Source organism: Pochonia chlamydosporia, chromosome 3 (genome assembly GCF_001653235.2).
Source record: "Pochonia chlamydosporia 170 chromosome 3, whole genome shotgun sequence".
Lineage (NCBI taxonomy): Eukaryota > Fungi > Ascomycota > Sordariomycetes > Hypocreales > Clavicipitaceae > Pochonia > Pochonia chlamydosporia.
The window spans coordinates 4636876-4649052 of record NC_035792.1 but is presented as its reverse complement, the minus strand read 5'-3'; the positions used below and the strand labels follow the sequence as shown (position 1 = coordinate 4649052).

The window sequence follows — 12177 nt, the reverse complement described above, 5'->3', positions numbered from 1 at the left end:
TTGCATGATGAAGGTGTCTGCGTTTGGTGCTGGTTTGTGGACCACCAGACATGTATACCAGCATGAGCTCATTGACGCATATTGCCGAGAAGCCAGCACGAGGCTATCCACACTGCCGACATGACAGCACTGCTTATAACTCGCTTCTCTCGGGCATTAATTCCAATCTAATCGGGTATCCAACTTCCCTCACCGATCAATAAACATAATTCCAATCGTGAATGCCCATCCATCTTCCAACACTGCCATGCTTACTCACCCACAGACCCACTACGCGGGGCATCTCACTTTGATCCACATCCAAATCAATTAACCAAGTCGCGCCTCAACGCGTCTCACCAAACTCCAACCGTGAACTCTTCACACCCATCCCCAGCCAAAATGTGTACGTCCACCACAACCCAAACCAAATCAACCCAATCTAACAAGGGATAAAAAACAGCAGCATACGCAGGCTACACCACAACCAACTACGGCGCCAAAGGAGGCGACGACTCAGGCGGTTTCTTCGCCGGCGGCTCCCAAGGCAGCCAACCCGGCACCAAAGTATCACTCCCCTCATCCTCCTTCTGTCTTCTCAGCTAACAAAATAGTCCTACCAAGATGAATCCCTCCGCCCCGTAACCATCAAACAAATCCTCTCCGCAGAAGAAGCCTTCGCAGGCGCCGACTTCAAAATCGACAACTCGACAATCACCCAAATCACATTCGTAGGGCAAATCCGCTCCGTCAACCCGCAGCCCACCAACGTGACGCTCAAGATCGACGACGGCACCGGCCAGATCGAAGTGAAGAAGTGGATCGACGCAGATAAGCAGGACGACGTGAAGCCCGAGCAGCAGTACGAGCTGGATTCGTACGTGCGCGTGTGGGGGCGTCTCAAGTCGTTTTCGAACAAGAGACATGTGGGGGCGCATGTGATTCGGCCGGTGAAGGACTTTAATGAGGTGAATTATCATCTTTTGGAGGCGACGTATGTGCATTTGTATTTTACGAGGGGGCCGTTGGGTGGTGCTGCGGCGAACGGTGGGGAGAGTATGTTTGTGGATGGCGGGGGGTATGGGGATGCGAATGGTGGTGCGGCTGGTGCTGGACAGATGCCGAATAAGTTGTCTGGGTGTGGGCCGCTGGCGAAAAAGATGTTTAATTATATGAATGGGACGCCGGGCGGGAATGAGGGCGTGCATTTGAATGTGATTAGTACGTCGACGGGCATGTCGGTGAGGGATGTGTTGTCTGCCTCGGATGAGTTGTTGGGACAGGGGCTGATTTATACGACTGTTGATGACGAGACTTGGGCTATTTTGGACTACTAGAGATTGCTGGATGGATGATACAAAGGGCTTCACGGGGGGCCAGGTCGTGGGTAAAAGGGGATACTGGGAATGAACGGAAATTAAAGGTGTACTACAGCATAATGACGCAGCTGATCATGTAACGATTCTGAATGCAAAAATCATCTTCTCTGTTAGGCAAAGCTATAAACTCACAGGATTCCAATTTGGTTTGATAACTTGACAACTGCAAACTCACTAGGTTCAATCTGGGTCCAAACAAAACATGTTATACCACCTCGCACAAGCATAAAATCACTGCATTGCATTGCAAGAACGGTAACGACAGACTCAACACGAATAAAACACCAAAACACAAAAACACACTGGCAAGTCTGGTCATAGCAAAAAAAAAAACTACTTCTCGCTCCCCGTACTAGTAGAGCTGCTAGCCTTGTCGTTTTGGGGCTCTCGAATCATGCAATATAGGCGGATGGGTACAGGGCCTCGAACCAAGGCGATTTCCTTCTTCATTTCGAATCCAAACTTGGCGTAGAAGCGGTTGTTGCACACGTTGGATGACTCGAGGTACATGGCCCGGTCTTCAGCGTCAGCCTGTGATGAGGAAGAGAATTAGCATTCTTGTACCACACATGGCATTTGCAGAGAAAGAACATTCGTCCTACCTTGGCCATCATATGCCTCAGCAGCTTGGTGGCATATCCCCTGCCCCTGGCGCTCGCTTTTGTGCCAATGAAGCCAAGGTGATAGCTATTGTTGTTTCGATCTCCCAGAACCTCGGCCTTGGTATTATGCAAGACTGGGAACATCTCATCAAAGAGTCGTTTCCGACACTCGCGTGGGAGCTGATACCATAAACGCCACGTTCCGCTGAAGATGGTAGCAAACCAGTCGTCGTTAGTTGTTCCGGGTGGCATCCTGAAAATGTCAGCATGCATGGTCCAAGGCATTGGCATAAATGTAAGAGTCTGGTCAAATCACAACGACCAACACATACCACAGCGCAACAGCGTCATAGTCCGGTCCAATGGACGTAGCAATACCCCTCAGCCGGTACGAAGCATAAGAATACTGCATGAGTCGAACATGTAGCTTCCAGGTCTTCTCAGACGACCAATAGGTTGCCTCGTCCACGCCCATAAGATAAAGGGACAGCGGATCAGCAGCGAAGCTCTGCGCAAGAGCAAGACCAGCCTCTCGGCAGTCACTCATATTGAGATGGCGAACCTCTGTTTCCCATGTCGATGGAATCAAGGATAGCTGAAGAGTGGGTTCACCAGGGCATTCGACATGGTTGACCTGCGCCATGTTGGTGGGCGTTTATGTTTACTTCTGCCTAGGTTGTTAGAATCAACAAAATAAACACCCGTGAAATCGGAGTCGGGGGAAAGGGCATTGTGTTTCAATCTCGCTTTCGGGGTTCAAAGCGAGAAAGGAAAAGGCATAAGTTGGAAACACAAAAAGGTTGGCATCCAGTCACCCCAGAGTTGCCGCCTGGGTGCAAGAAACGATGGAACACTGGGTGTTCGTCTTTTTGGCTTATTTCTTTCTGCTTTTCATTTTGAGCATTGCTTTGTTTCAAAAATCATTTTTTCAGTACATTTTGCAAACTGTCGCCCAGTCACTAGTGATGATGCCAGCAGAATATCGTTCGCGACGAGTCATGCCCAACAGACGATACGAGGTTGAGGGGGCGTTGAAGCGATTTAGATCTTGGGAGGAGGGTTTGGTCTTGGTGGGAAGACAGAAGGAGTTTCGTCAAAGGTATTAAAAAGGCTACGTGCGTGGAGGGTGAATCCAACGACACTGGTGAGGTGTTTGCACACAATAAACGTGAAGAAGTTGTACAGCAGTAGCAGCGATGAAGAGATGAAGAGATGAAAAGTTGGAAGTGGTTGATCCTGGTTGTTCAGGTGGCAGCATTGATGAAGTACTTAAGTACTGCATGCATGTATGCCTGTGGGAGAGCAGAGATAACAAAGGGAAGGAGCAACCGGAGGGAACAACCTTGACTTGTGGATTGAGACACCAATGTCAATACGATGTACAATGTACAGTACATGACGAGAGACAGTCTGGTGAGGGCCATGGACGCATACATATTACAGACAAGGGGCATGGCTGGCGTCTGTGAGCCTCATGCGTAAGTTGGAAGCCAACTTGAGAACGCAAGTGAAGTACACTCGATACATGGAATCATGGACCATCAATACAATATTCACTCGGCTGACGAGAGGCAGAATAGACCATCTCGCTGTCACATAACGTAAAGTGCCAACTCGGACGCATCTGTGTCTCTAAAGCTACTGGCCAAGCGTATGAAGCAACAAACAGCGTCATCTCGTTGGTCAGAAGATCGGGGCCATCGGTCTCGGAAGGATCTTGTGATCATGAAATGGGGGGCGGCGCCGACGAGCGAGGAGGCGGCGACGTCAACCAGATCAGACATGTTCTAAGTTTCCGGTTAGTACAGTACGGTGCAATATGCGTGGTCAACCAATTGTCAAGCTGTTATCTCGTACCTACGTATGCCAGTAGTCAGCCAAATCCATATTGCGGCTGCATGGGCGGTGGGCCAAGAGGTCATGACCGTGACTATTACTTCCAAAGTGGTTCTAGTGTCAATTCGGTCTTCGACATTGGAAGACTCATGTTGAACTTGAAATGCGACATGCTAGGCGACATACATGATGCCATCCACCAGACCAGACGGACTGGACTTGGAGCTGAACACTGAAGCCTGGACGCTAGGGCCGTTGGCAGCCGCTGACACCCCGCTAATGTTGACTACATGTGGACCAGATCGCCGACATCAATGGAGACGGCACTAGACGGCAATTCGAGGCTTGCACACGCGCACCAGACGTGGATTGACATGGACGCTACTGCGTACAGCTTCAACGGGGGCATCAGAGGACCAGTGCAGGACTCTGGCCCTTCTGTCGATGACGGCCAGACACATGCACTAGAGCATTGTTTGTATTGTATTTATTGTATTGTATTGTATTGATATATTTAGGGTTTCCTTGGTTGTGTATAAATGTAAGATACGGTCCTGTACAGCACCGTATAGAATACAATATAAATACGATATACCTTAAAAAGAATACAATGCCATACAAAACGCAAGACAAAATGCAATACAAGAAATATACAAGATACCATACAAGATACAATGTAAAATACAATATAACATACAAACAATGCAATATAGAATACCGTGTAAAATACAATACAAGCAATACAATATAGAACACGATATACTGATACATACAGTAAAACACAACACAACACAAACAAACATCCGCATCATCTTTTCTGGCAATGCTCTACAGACACCCAACTAGAAGCACCAGACTTGAGCCAAGACTGATGAATTGATGAATGAGTCCCAACTTGATCAATCAAGTGAAGTTCACTGTTGAGCGAACGCCTCCGTGGCTTAACGTCCACACGGAGTTTGTTGGTCACAAGACGCAACATCTCACACCAACTTTCAGGACACACAGATGGTCCAATCTATTTACTGTACCAGACCAGACTTGTTCCCCACGTCTGACTACGTGGATCTCGCAGGCGTCGCCTCGGCCTTCTTCTTTGTCCTTCCTTGCATGACTTGACCATCATTGGCGTGCGGTGGTACGTGCCGAGCATCTTTCACTGGCCAGGCGTCACGCACAGCACTTACTAGACGCATACCAAGTCTTGGCAATCAAAGCACTGATTGCGGCACTTATCGTACCACCTACCGAGTACGCGACATGCCTGGAGAAATCGTCAACTGGTCGATCCAAGCAGCAACATTGAACATGTCTCACGTCAAGTGGGCCTGTAACCTGTTCATATGTAATTGGGTAACCTGACCAGCTACTCTATTTGCCATGTCCCTCGGCGTCTGAACCACCTCATGCCGTCTTGAAATTACACGATTAAAATGGCCAAGATCCCATATCTCTGCTTCAAATGCTACGCTCTCAAATATGTACCTTTTGTCAAGGAAACGCACGTCTTGTGCTTTACATCGTCATCTCCACCACTGCCCAGCGTCTGTGGCTTATTCCCTCATGCTGCCTAACTTTCCCCTGGCCAGCCCACGGCCCTGTCCTTTACTCATAAGGTATCCGTATCCGCTCTTGTCTGTGCCATTTTATGTTGGTTTCTCCCTGCATATAAACAAGCTTGTAGTATCCAATCGCCATATTACATGCGTCGGATTTGCTGCTCATTGGTATACTTCTCCAGACCAGAGTCGAGGCTCTCCCACCACTCAAACAGCATGGAGTTGCAGATGAGCTTGAACCAAGGAGTGAACTTCAACGACGGGTCCTCGAACAGCTTCTTCAGGTTATCGGCGCCTACGTACTGTGTGGCCTGGACTTCGTTGGGGTTGATGTTGAGATCGACATGCGTCTTGATGAACAGGATGTAGTCAACTAATGATGCGTCAGTGAACTCGATGTCCAAATCTTCACGGCAATCCAGTGGCTGCCAAACCGTAATTCACGTACTTTCATGCTCTCCCCACTTTCCATCACTGGGAGCCTTGTAATGAATTCGGGTAAGGAAATGGAACTTTTCGATAGGAACCTGCTCCTTCTTGATGCCCAGCTCATGCTCCAGTTTTCGCTGAGCCGCGCGCTTCACACCCTCTATAGCATCAGGGAGATTGGAGCCAGTCTCGCCAGAGACGGCCAGCGGATGCGAGCAGCAGGTGTTGGTCCACATGTCGGGGAAGGTGATCTTTTCGGACGCACGTTGCTGCAGGAGGAGCTCGTTCTTGTCGTTGAACAGGAATACCGAAAAGGCGCGGTGCAGAAGCCCCTTGTCAATGTTGGACATTAAGTGGCCTGAAGAAGAAAAAGTACAATTAGCACAACATGATTTTCTGGAAGTCGCACACAATCGACTTGGTCGCCGGCTTGTTGGGGTAAATGGATGGCATCTTACAGAGCTTTTTGCTGGCCTTGCCAACAGGCATGTCATTGTCATCGAGGACAATGCACACCTCGTCCATTAGTCGAATCTGCTCCTCATCGTGACCGGAAAGTGCCTCGGAGCTGGTGTCAATGTCGGGGAAGAGGCGGAGGATGGCATCAGCCGTCATGGGCTGTGCTCGGGTCTCTGTGACCGTGACGGTGCCGGTCGACATGTTGGCCGTGTGAGTTGAAGAGGTTTTACAAGGTAGGTAAAACTCGATTGACGTTTCGCACAGTCGCTTCTCGTGAGATGTCGGACAATTAGCCAAGGCGAATCGTGATGTGACTGAGCAAAACCGGGCTGGTTCAGGGTCAAGTTCCGGTCCGATTTATTGAGATTTGAATTTGCCCCTCGCTGGTTGCCCCTCACACTTTCACACCTTCACACCGTTGACCTTCCCTCCACATCTGGCAGGCACAAGGAGGCCGGCGGTCGGATGGTGGGGCGCCATAAAGTCGGTGACAAACCACGTCTCGTCGACTGGCCGGTTCAATCCCGATTATGTAACTGTTCTTGATGCAACATCATTTGTTGTGTTGTTCGCTGGTCACCGATTGTTTTATGGCACTTGGGCATTGTGGTACGACCAATTGCGTTGGGCGTCTGTTCACAGTGTCGTGTAGTACAAATACAACCGAATCATCACACTGATGCTTCAACTAGTGATGAACCAACTACCTAGATATCTCTCCTTGCTTCGATTGGGTTGGCTCAATGCTCAGATGCCGCCAAGAGTCATTGCTTCAGTAGTATGACTTACAACTTCCACAGTATTTGTGCTTTGAGAGAGTGTGCGACATGGCTTGTGCTGGATATACAAATGGAGTTGTTCAAGAAATATTAAGAGCAATTTCGTGATAGCCTGTCCGGAACTGTGAGCTAAAGACGTACGCACATATCTTCACATCTTGTCAAAGGAACAAAGGAACAACCCCCAGTGCCGTCACAAATAAATACGAATACGGTGTCACTCTTACCCGGTGCATAGAAAAGAGGAATTGTGTTCCTTGGGCGTCTTTCATGTAAATTTACTTGGTCCGCTAGGTACGTGCTGGCAACAAATCTGGTTTCACCAGGTGCGGAAACCATGACATGTTGAGGTCAGTCAGTTTGAAATCCTCCGTAGATGGGGGGGGAGGAACTTCACTGCTAGCGACTGTGGCGGGAAAAATAGAAGCTGAGCTTTACGGGCTGGGTATTCGGGTTTTTGAGCATTTGTTTCAAGAGAAACTAATCTTGAGGCAGACGATGAGGTGTTCGGGTGAACATGATGGCATACCAAGTAGATTGTGTATATGTGAAAGCTCAAGGCGAGAGGCCATTGGTAATAAGTTCAATTCACATCTGCATGGGGAGGTGCTGACTCATCAGAGCCACCACCTGTTGGGGTGCAGAGGGCTCAGGAGCTAGAGAGAAACGCAGTACACTCAATTGACGCTAACAGGAGCACATCCACATTGAGGCTGGGAGCTTCGTCACTGCCACACCTCCATCACTCATCATCGTCAAGCATCGAGTGTCTACTTTCGCACACTTGCACCCTCCATCCCTCTCCCCTAAACAAAACTCTGCGATACACCACCAGAAGCTGTGTCCTTTCAGCACCTCTACGAACCCGACCACGAATTGACCCGCTGCCGCCCACCCCCGGCAGCCCGAGCTCCCCGCGACCATGCCTCCTCCCAAGATTGAGGCCAAGGAGATTGAGACATATTGGAACATCTTCTCCGACCGAACAGGCGGCGGCCAATTTCTCACCGGCGAACAAGCAGCTCCGGTTCTCAAGAACAGCGGTCTCCGCGATGATCAGCTAGAACGTGTGTGGGACCTGGCCGACGTCGACAACGATGGAAACCTGGACTTTGAGGAGTTCTGTGTCGCTATGCGACTCATCTTTGATATTTTGAATGGTGTATGTCTCACGTTTCTTCTGGTATACGACTGGCAATGCTCATGGAGATTAGGAATACGGCGATGTCCCCAAGACACTACCAGATTGGTTGGTCCCCGAGTCCAAGGCGCATCTTGTCCAAGCGACTCGAGCCATCAGCGGCAAGCAACCCCAGTTTGAGCAAGTCGAGGACGACTCGGACGATTTAGGCCTCAAGGATGGCTTTGAGTGGTACATGAAACCGCAGGACAAGAGCAAATACGAGCATATCTACCAAGAGAACAGAGATATGCGCGGTGAAGTATCATGTTGGTCTCGTCGCATCCTTTCACACACTTACAAGCCCGCCGTCTAATCAGCATATAGTCAACGCACTTGAAGACCTCTACGAATCTCTCGACGTTCCCGACACGGACGTCAGATCGGCGTGGAACCTCGTCAACCCGTCCGCGGGCTCAACCATCAACAAGGATGCGTGCCTCGCATTCCTCCACATCCTCAACTACCGCCATGAGGGCTTCCGCATCCCCCGGAGCGTCCCCGCATCACTTCGATCCAGCTTCGAACGCAACCAAATAGACTACCAGCTCGATAACCAACGGACAGGCGCCAACTCACGATGGGCCAACAAAGCCGACGAATCAACCTCCACCGGTCGAAAGACCAAATTCGGCGAACAGTATCTCACCCGCCTTGGACGAAGCGGTTTCAAGACCGCCGGTACCGATTTCTCCACCGAAAAGACCGAGGACTGGGAAGAGGTCCGGCTGAAGCGCCAGCTAGCCGATCTGGAAGCCAAGATACAAAAGGTCGAGGACATGGCTGAGCAACGCAAAGGCGGCAAGAGAGATTCTAAGCCCGCGCTTGTGAGACGAGAGCTCGACCAATTGCTGGACTATAAGCGCAGAGAACTGAGGGAGTTGGAAGAAGGCACCGGCAAGAGTGCCGTCGGGTCAAGCCTAAAGAGCGTGTCGGATGATTTGTCAACAGTAAAGGAGCAGGTGGAGGGCTTGGAGGCGCATCTGAGCTCAAGACAAAAGATTTTGGATGATTTGCGCAGACAGATTGACGCGGAGAAGGTGTAGGTACGAGCGAGGACGGGTAGTCTTGTATTCAGCGAACATGTGTCCTCGGTGGACGAGAATCTAATTTTGAGCATGCCTCCACCTCTTGTTGATATATACATGTTCTTGTCTATGGAAGTCACCACATACTCCCATCGACATACTTTTTCGTCCGGTCTATCCCCAATGTCCGACCCTTGCCAATCCACGCTGCCAACGATGGAATTGGGACGAACCCAAATCGCCCTGCGGCGCGGGACCGGCCCGTCGAACAGATGAATATATCCAGCGGCGGTCCATGAACAACCTGCTGCTCCTTACCTCGTAGAACCAGGTCGATATTCCTAGCCACACCCGCTGCCTACGCCAATTAGCACAACACTCCATCACTTTCTCACACACAAACGTACCTGTGCCTCTGTGATGAGAAACCCAGCTCTCGGTTTCGACACCGCATCCCCAACAGCCCATATCCCATCTCCGTTCGTCGCCGCCACGCCCATGTACTCATTCACATCCACATACCTCCTCTCATTCAAGAACCCGTCCGGCAAATACGCCGTGTTGGGCACAAACCCCATCGTCGGGAGATACAGCTCCGTCTCAATCTCCTCCCCACTATCAAGCTTCACCACCGTCCTCTCACCCCTTTCCTCCGCCCCCGACACCCGCACCTCCTTCCGAATAGTAACGCCCAGCTTTACTAATTCCCTCTCTGCAGCGGATGCGATGGAATCACCACCTAGAAGCTGTTCATCCGCAGATAGCAAAAGGACAGTCTTGTCCGGGAAGGCGAAGCGTATCTCGCCGGAGAGTTCTACGCCCGTTGCCCCCGCGCCCGCAATGACAATATGAGACGCATTTTTGATGTTTTCGGCAGTGGTGTGTAGTGACGTGAGGCATGCTTCGTGCGTGGAGGATGCTTTCCAGGGAAGGGAGGGGGATTTACTGGTTGATCCTGTCGCGATGACGAGGTAATTGTATGTTACTGTGCGGGGTTCCTGGGCCGTAGATACGTGGAGGGTTTTGGAGGAGGCGTCTAGGGAAGTTACTTCGCCGAGGATGAATTCTACGCTGTTGGCGGGATATTGCGCGAGGCCAGGCTCGATGGGCTGGAGGATCTGGTCGTCGGTGAGGACGCCGGGGATGACGGCGCGGATGGACGCTACGTTCCAGTAGAAATGGGTGTTCTGCGAAATAAATGAGCTTGGGATGGGGGGAGGGAGGTGAGGGTGAGTTACTTTTGTGATTAGGATTACTTTGAGGTTTGGTTCGTGAGGGAGCGTGTACTTGAGGAGGCGGTGCGTGACGGCGAGACCACCTAGTGAGCCGCCTAGGATGACGACAGTGGACATGTTTGAGGGGGTTTTTGTGATTATGACGGGTGCTCTATGTAATTATAGATGGAAGTTTGTGTGTTTTATATTGTGTGTTGACATGGTGTTTCGTCTGATAGTTTGAGGTGTTGGATGTATGACGAGTCGGAGCTTCGGAGCTCCCCACTTTTGGGCATCTTCATGCCAAAGCTCAGACGAATACATCTTGACGAGCGCATTAGGAACATGCATTTCAGTGCGACATCGACATACTGCAATGCTCACAACTGCCACTATTTCTTGAAGTATTCTAAGTTGTCTACACAGCTGCAGTCTTAGACCCACCAACTTCCATCCAAATTTCACGTGAAGACACTATTCAACAAACAGGGATGCCACGGCACATTTTCCCAAACGTGGCTCAGTATCACCTCAAGGTCCCAAAACGCGGAAAGTACACGCCGAAGAGATGACCCTAACAAACCCAACAGCTCTCCTATATTGGTCACGCAGCTAAATTCTGTCACTTCTCACACACATAAGCCATCCGCGGCACTCAAAATTAAAAACCTCCAGTCCCTTATACGTTCGACGCATAGTCCATCCCCAACATCGTTATCTCACCGCAACACAAACAGCCATGCCATGAACCAGCCACCAAGGAACTAAACCCTCCCTGGCAAACGTCGCCGTGTCCCGCCAGTTTTCCGCTCCACCCACACGGAGACCACAAAACGGGGTGTCAAGAGGGATGGCGGCGCAGCCAATCGATCATGGGGAGCTAAAAGACGTCACCTGTTTGTAACCCCTCTATTTTGACGCCAAACTCCTGCCGCGACTAAGCTTGCTGAAGAACAAGCTTGCCCGTCTTGTGGTTTCTTTGTGTGCCAGAGCCAAAACCCCGCCGGTGAGTGGCGCGGGGAACACAACTGACCCTTTTTCTTGCCCCAACATCTATCTCCCTTCACGTCAGCGACGAGCTATCCGTCTTGATTCTCTCTTTGCATACATCCTGCTTTCAAGGTCCATCTTTCTCTTTTCTTTCAACTTTGCAACATCTTTCATCGCCATCATGTCTGCCGAGGAACTAGCTTTCGAGCGTAACCCAGCTTTCAAGACCGCCAGAGACGAGTCCTCGAGCCTCCCCAAGTTCGAGAAATCATCAGACAATCCCACCAACGAACAGCTCCTTTTGCTTTACGGTACCGCCCTTCCATCTGGCCCCTAAGGCTGCTTTTTCCTGCGAAATGATTTTCACATTGGCTAATTCTTTCGATGGTTTCTTTTTGTCCTTAGCCCTCTTCAAGATCGGGAAAGGTGACGACATCACCAAGGCCCCGTCCGTCGGCATGTTCCAAATCCAGGTGAGCCTCTACCGCCCCCAAATACAGGCTTCCCTTGACATTTTGCTTGCGAGACCCAAGGTTTCTAATACTTTGTTTCATAAATAGCAAAAGCATATGCGAGCGGAATGGCAAAAAAAGGTTGATGAGGGAGTTACTCAAGAGGCAGCCCAGCAGTTGTACATCGAGGAGGTGGAGAAAATGAAGAAAGATGTCGCTGAGAAAATTGCCAACGGATGCAAGGTGAAGGAGGGTAATTGAGCAAACGTCGATACACCACCATGAGATTAC

General features: G+C 50.3%; 6 protein-coding genes across 6 annotated transcripts; 3 read left to right on the top strand and 3 right to left on the bottom strand.

Moving 5' to 3' along the window:
• Nucleotides 1-381: 381 nt before the first annotated feature.
• VFPPC_13787 (DNA-directed RNA polymerase I subunit RPA1) lies at nucleotides 382-1316 on the top strand (the record flags this gene model as incomplete). Its single annotated transcript, XM_018291559.1, has 3 exons — nucleotides 382-385; nucleotides 443-546; nucleotides 594-1316. The coding sequence occupies 3 exons, from the start codon at nucleotides 382-384 to the stop codon at nucleotides 1314-1316; spliced, it is 831 nt and encodes a 276-aa protein (XP_018145942.1).
• A 375-nt stretch (nucleotides 1317-1691) lies between these two features.
• On the bottom strand, nucleotides 1692-2603 carry VFPPC_13786 (GCN5-related N-acetyltransferase (GNAT) domain-containing protein; the record flags this gene model as incomplete). The annotated part of the gene is made up of 3 exons (XM_018291558.1): nucleotides 1692-1889; nucleotides 1961-2213; nucleotides 2293-2603. 3 exons carry the CDS (start codon nucleotides 2601-2603, stop codon nucleotides 1692-1694), a joined length of 762 nt encoding a protein of 253 aa, XP_018145941.1.
• Nucleotides 2604-5495: 2892 nt separating this feature from the next.
• Nucleotides 5496-6444, bottom strand: VFPPC_05215 (Isopentenyl-diphosphate delta-isomerase, type 1; the record flags this gene model as incomplete). The annotated part of the gene is made up of 3 exons (XM_018284445.1): nucleotides 5496-5728; nucleotides 5804-6142; nucleotides 6243-6444. The coding sequence occupies 3 exons, from the start codon at nucleotides 6442-6444 to the stop codon at nucleotides 5496-5498; spliced, it is 774 nt and encodes a 257-aa protein (XP_018145940.1).
• Nucleotides 6445-7944: 1500 nt separating this feature from the next.
• VFPPC_13785 (endocytosis and cytoskeletal organization protein) lies at nucleotides 7945-9248 on the top strand (the record flags this gene model as incomplete). Its single annotated transcript, XM_018291557.1, has 3 exons — nucleotides 7945-8184; nucleotides 8237-8471; nucleotides 8530-9248. The coding sequence occupies 3 exons, from the start codon at nucleotides 7945-7947 to the stop codon at nucleotides 9246-9248; spliced, it is 1194 nt and encodes a 397-aa protein (XP_018145939.1).
• A 118-nt stretch (nucleotides 9249-9366) lies between these two features.
• On the bottom strand, nucleotides 9367-10582 carry VFPPC_05214 (disulfide oxidoreductase; the record flags this gene model as incomplete). Its single annotated transcript, XM_018284444.1, has 2 exons — nucleotides 9367-9588; nucleotides 9638-10582. The coding sequence occupies 2 exons, from the start codon at nucleotides 10580-10582 to the stop codon at nucleotides 9367-9369; spliced, it is 1167 nt and encodes a 388-aa protein (XP_018145938.1).
• A 1033-nt stretch (nucleotides 10583-11615) lies between these two features.
• On the top strand, nucleotides 11616-12147 carry VFPPC_05213 (acyl coA binding protein domain-containing protein; the record flags this gene model as incomplete). Its single annotated transcript, XM_018284443.1, has 3 exons — nucleotides 11616-11745; nucleotides 11840-11907; nucleotides 11995-12147. 3 exons carry the CDS (start codon nucleotides 11616-11618, stop codon nucleotides 12145-12147), a joined length of 351 nt encoding a protein of 116 aa, XP_018145937.1.
• Nucleotides 12148-12177: the final 30 nt, after the last annotated feature.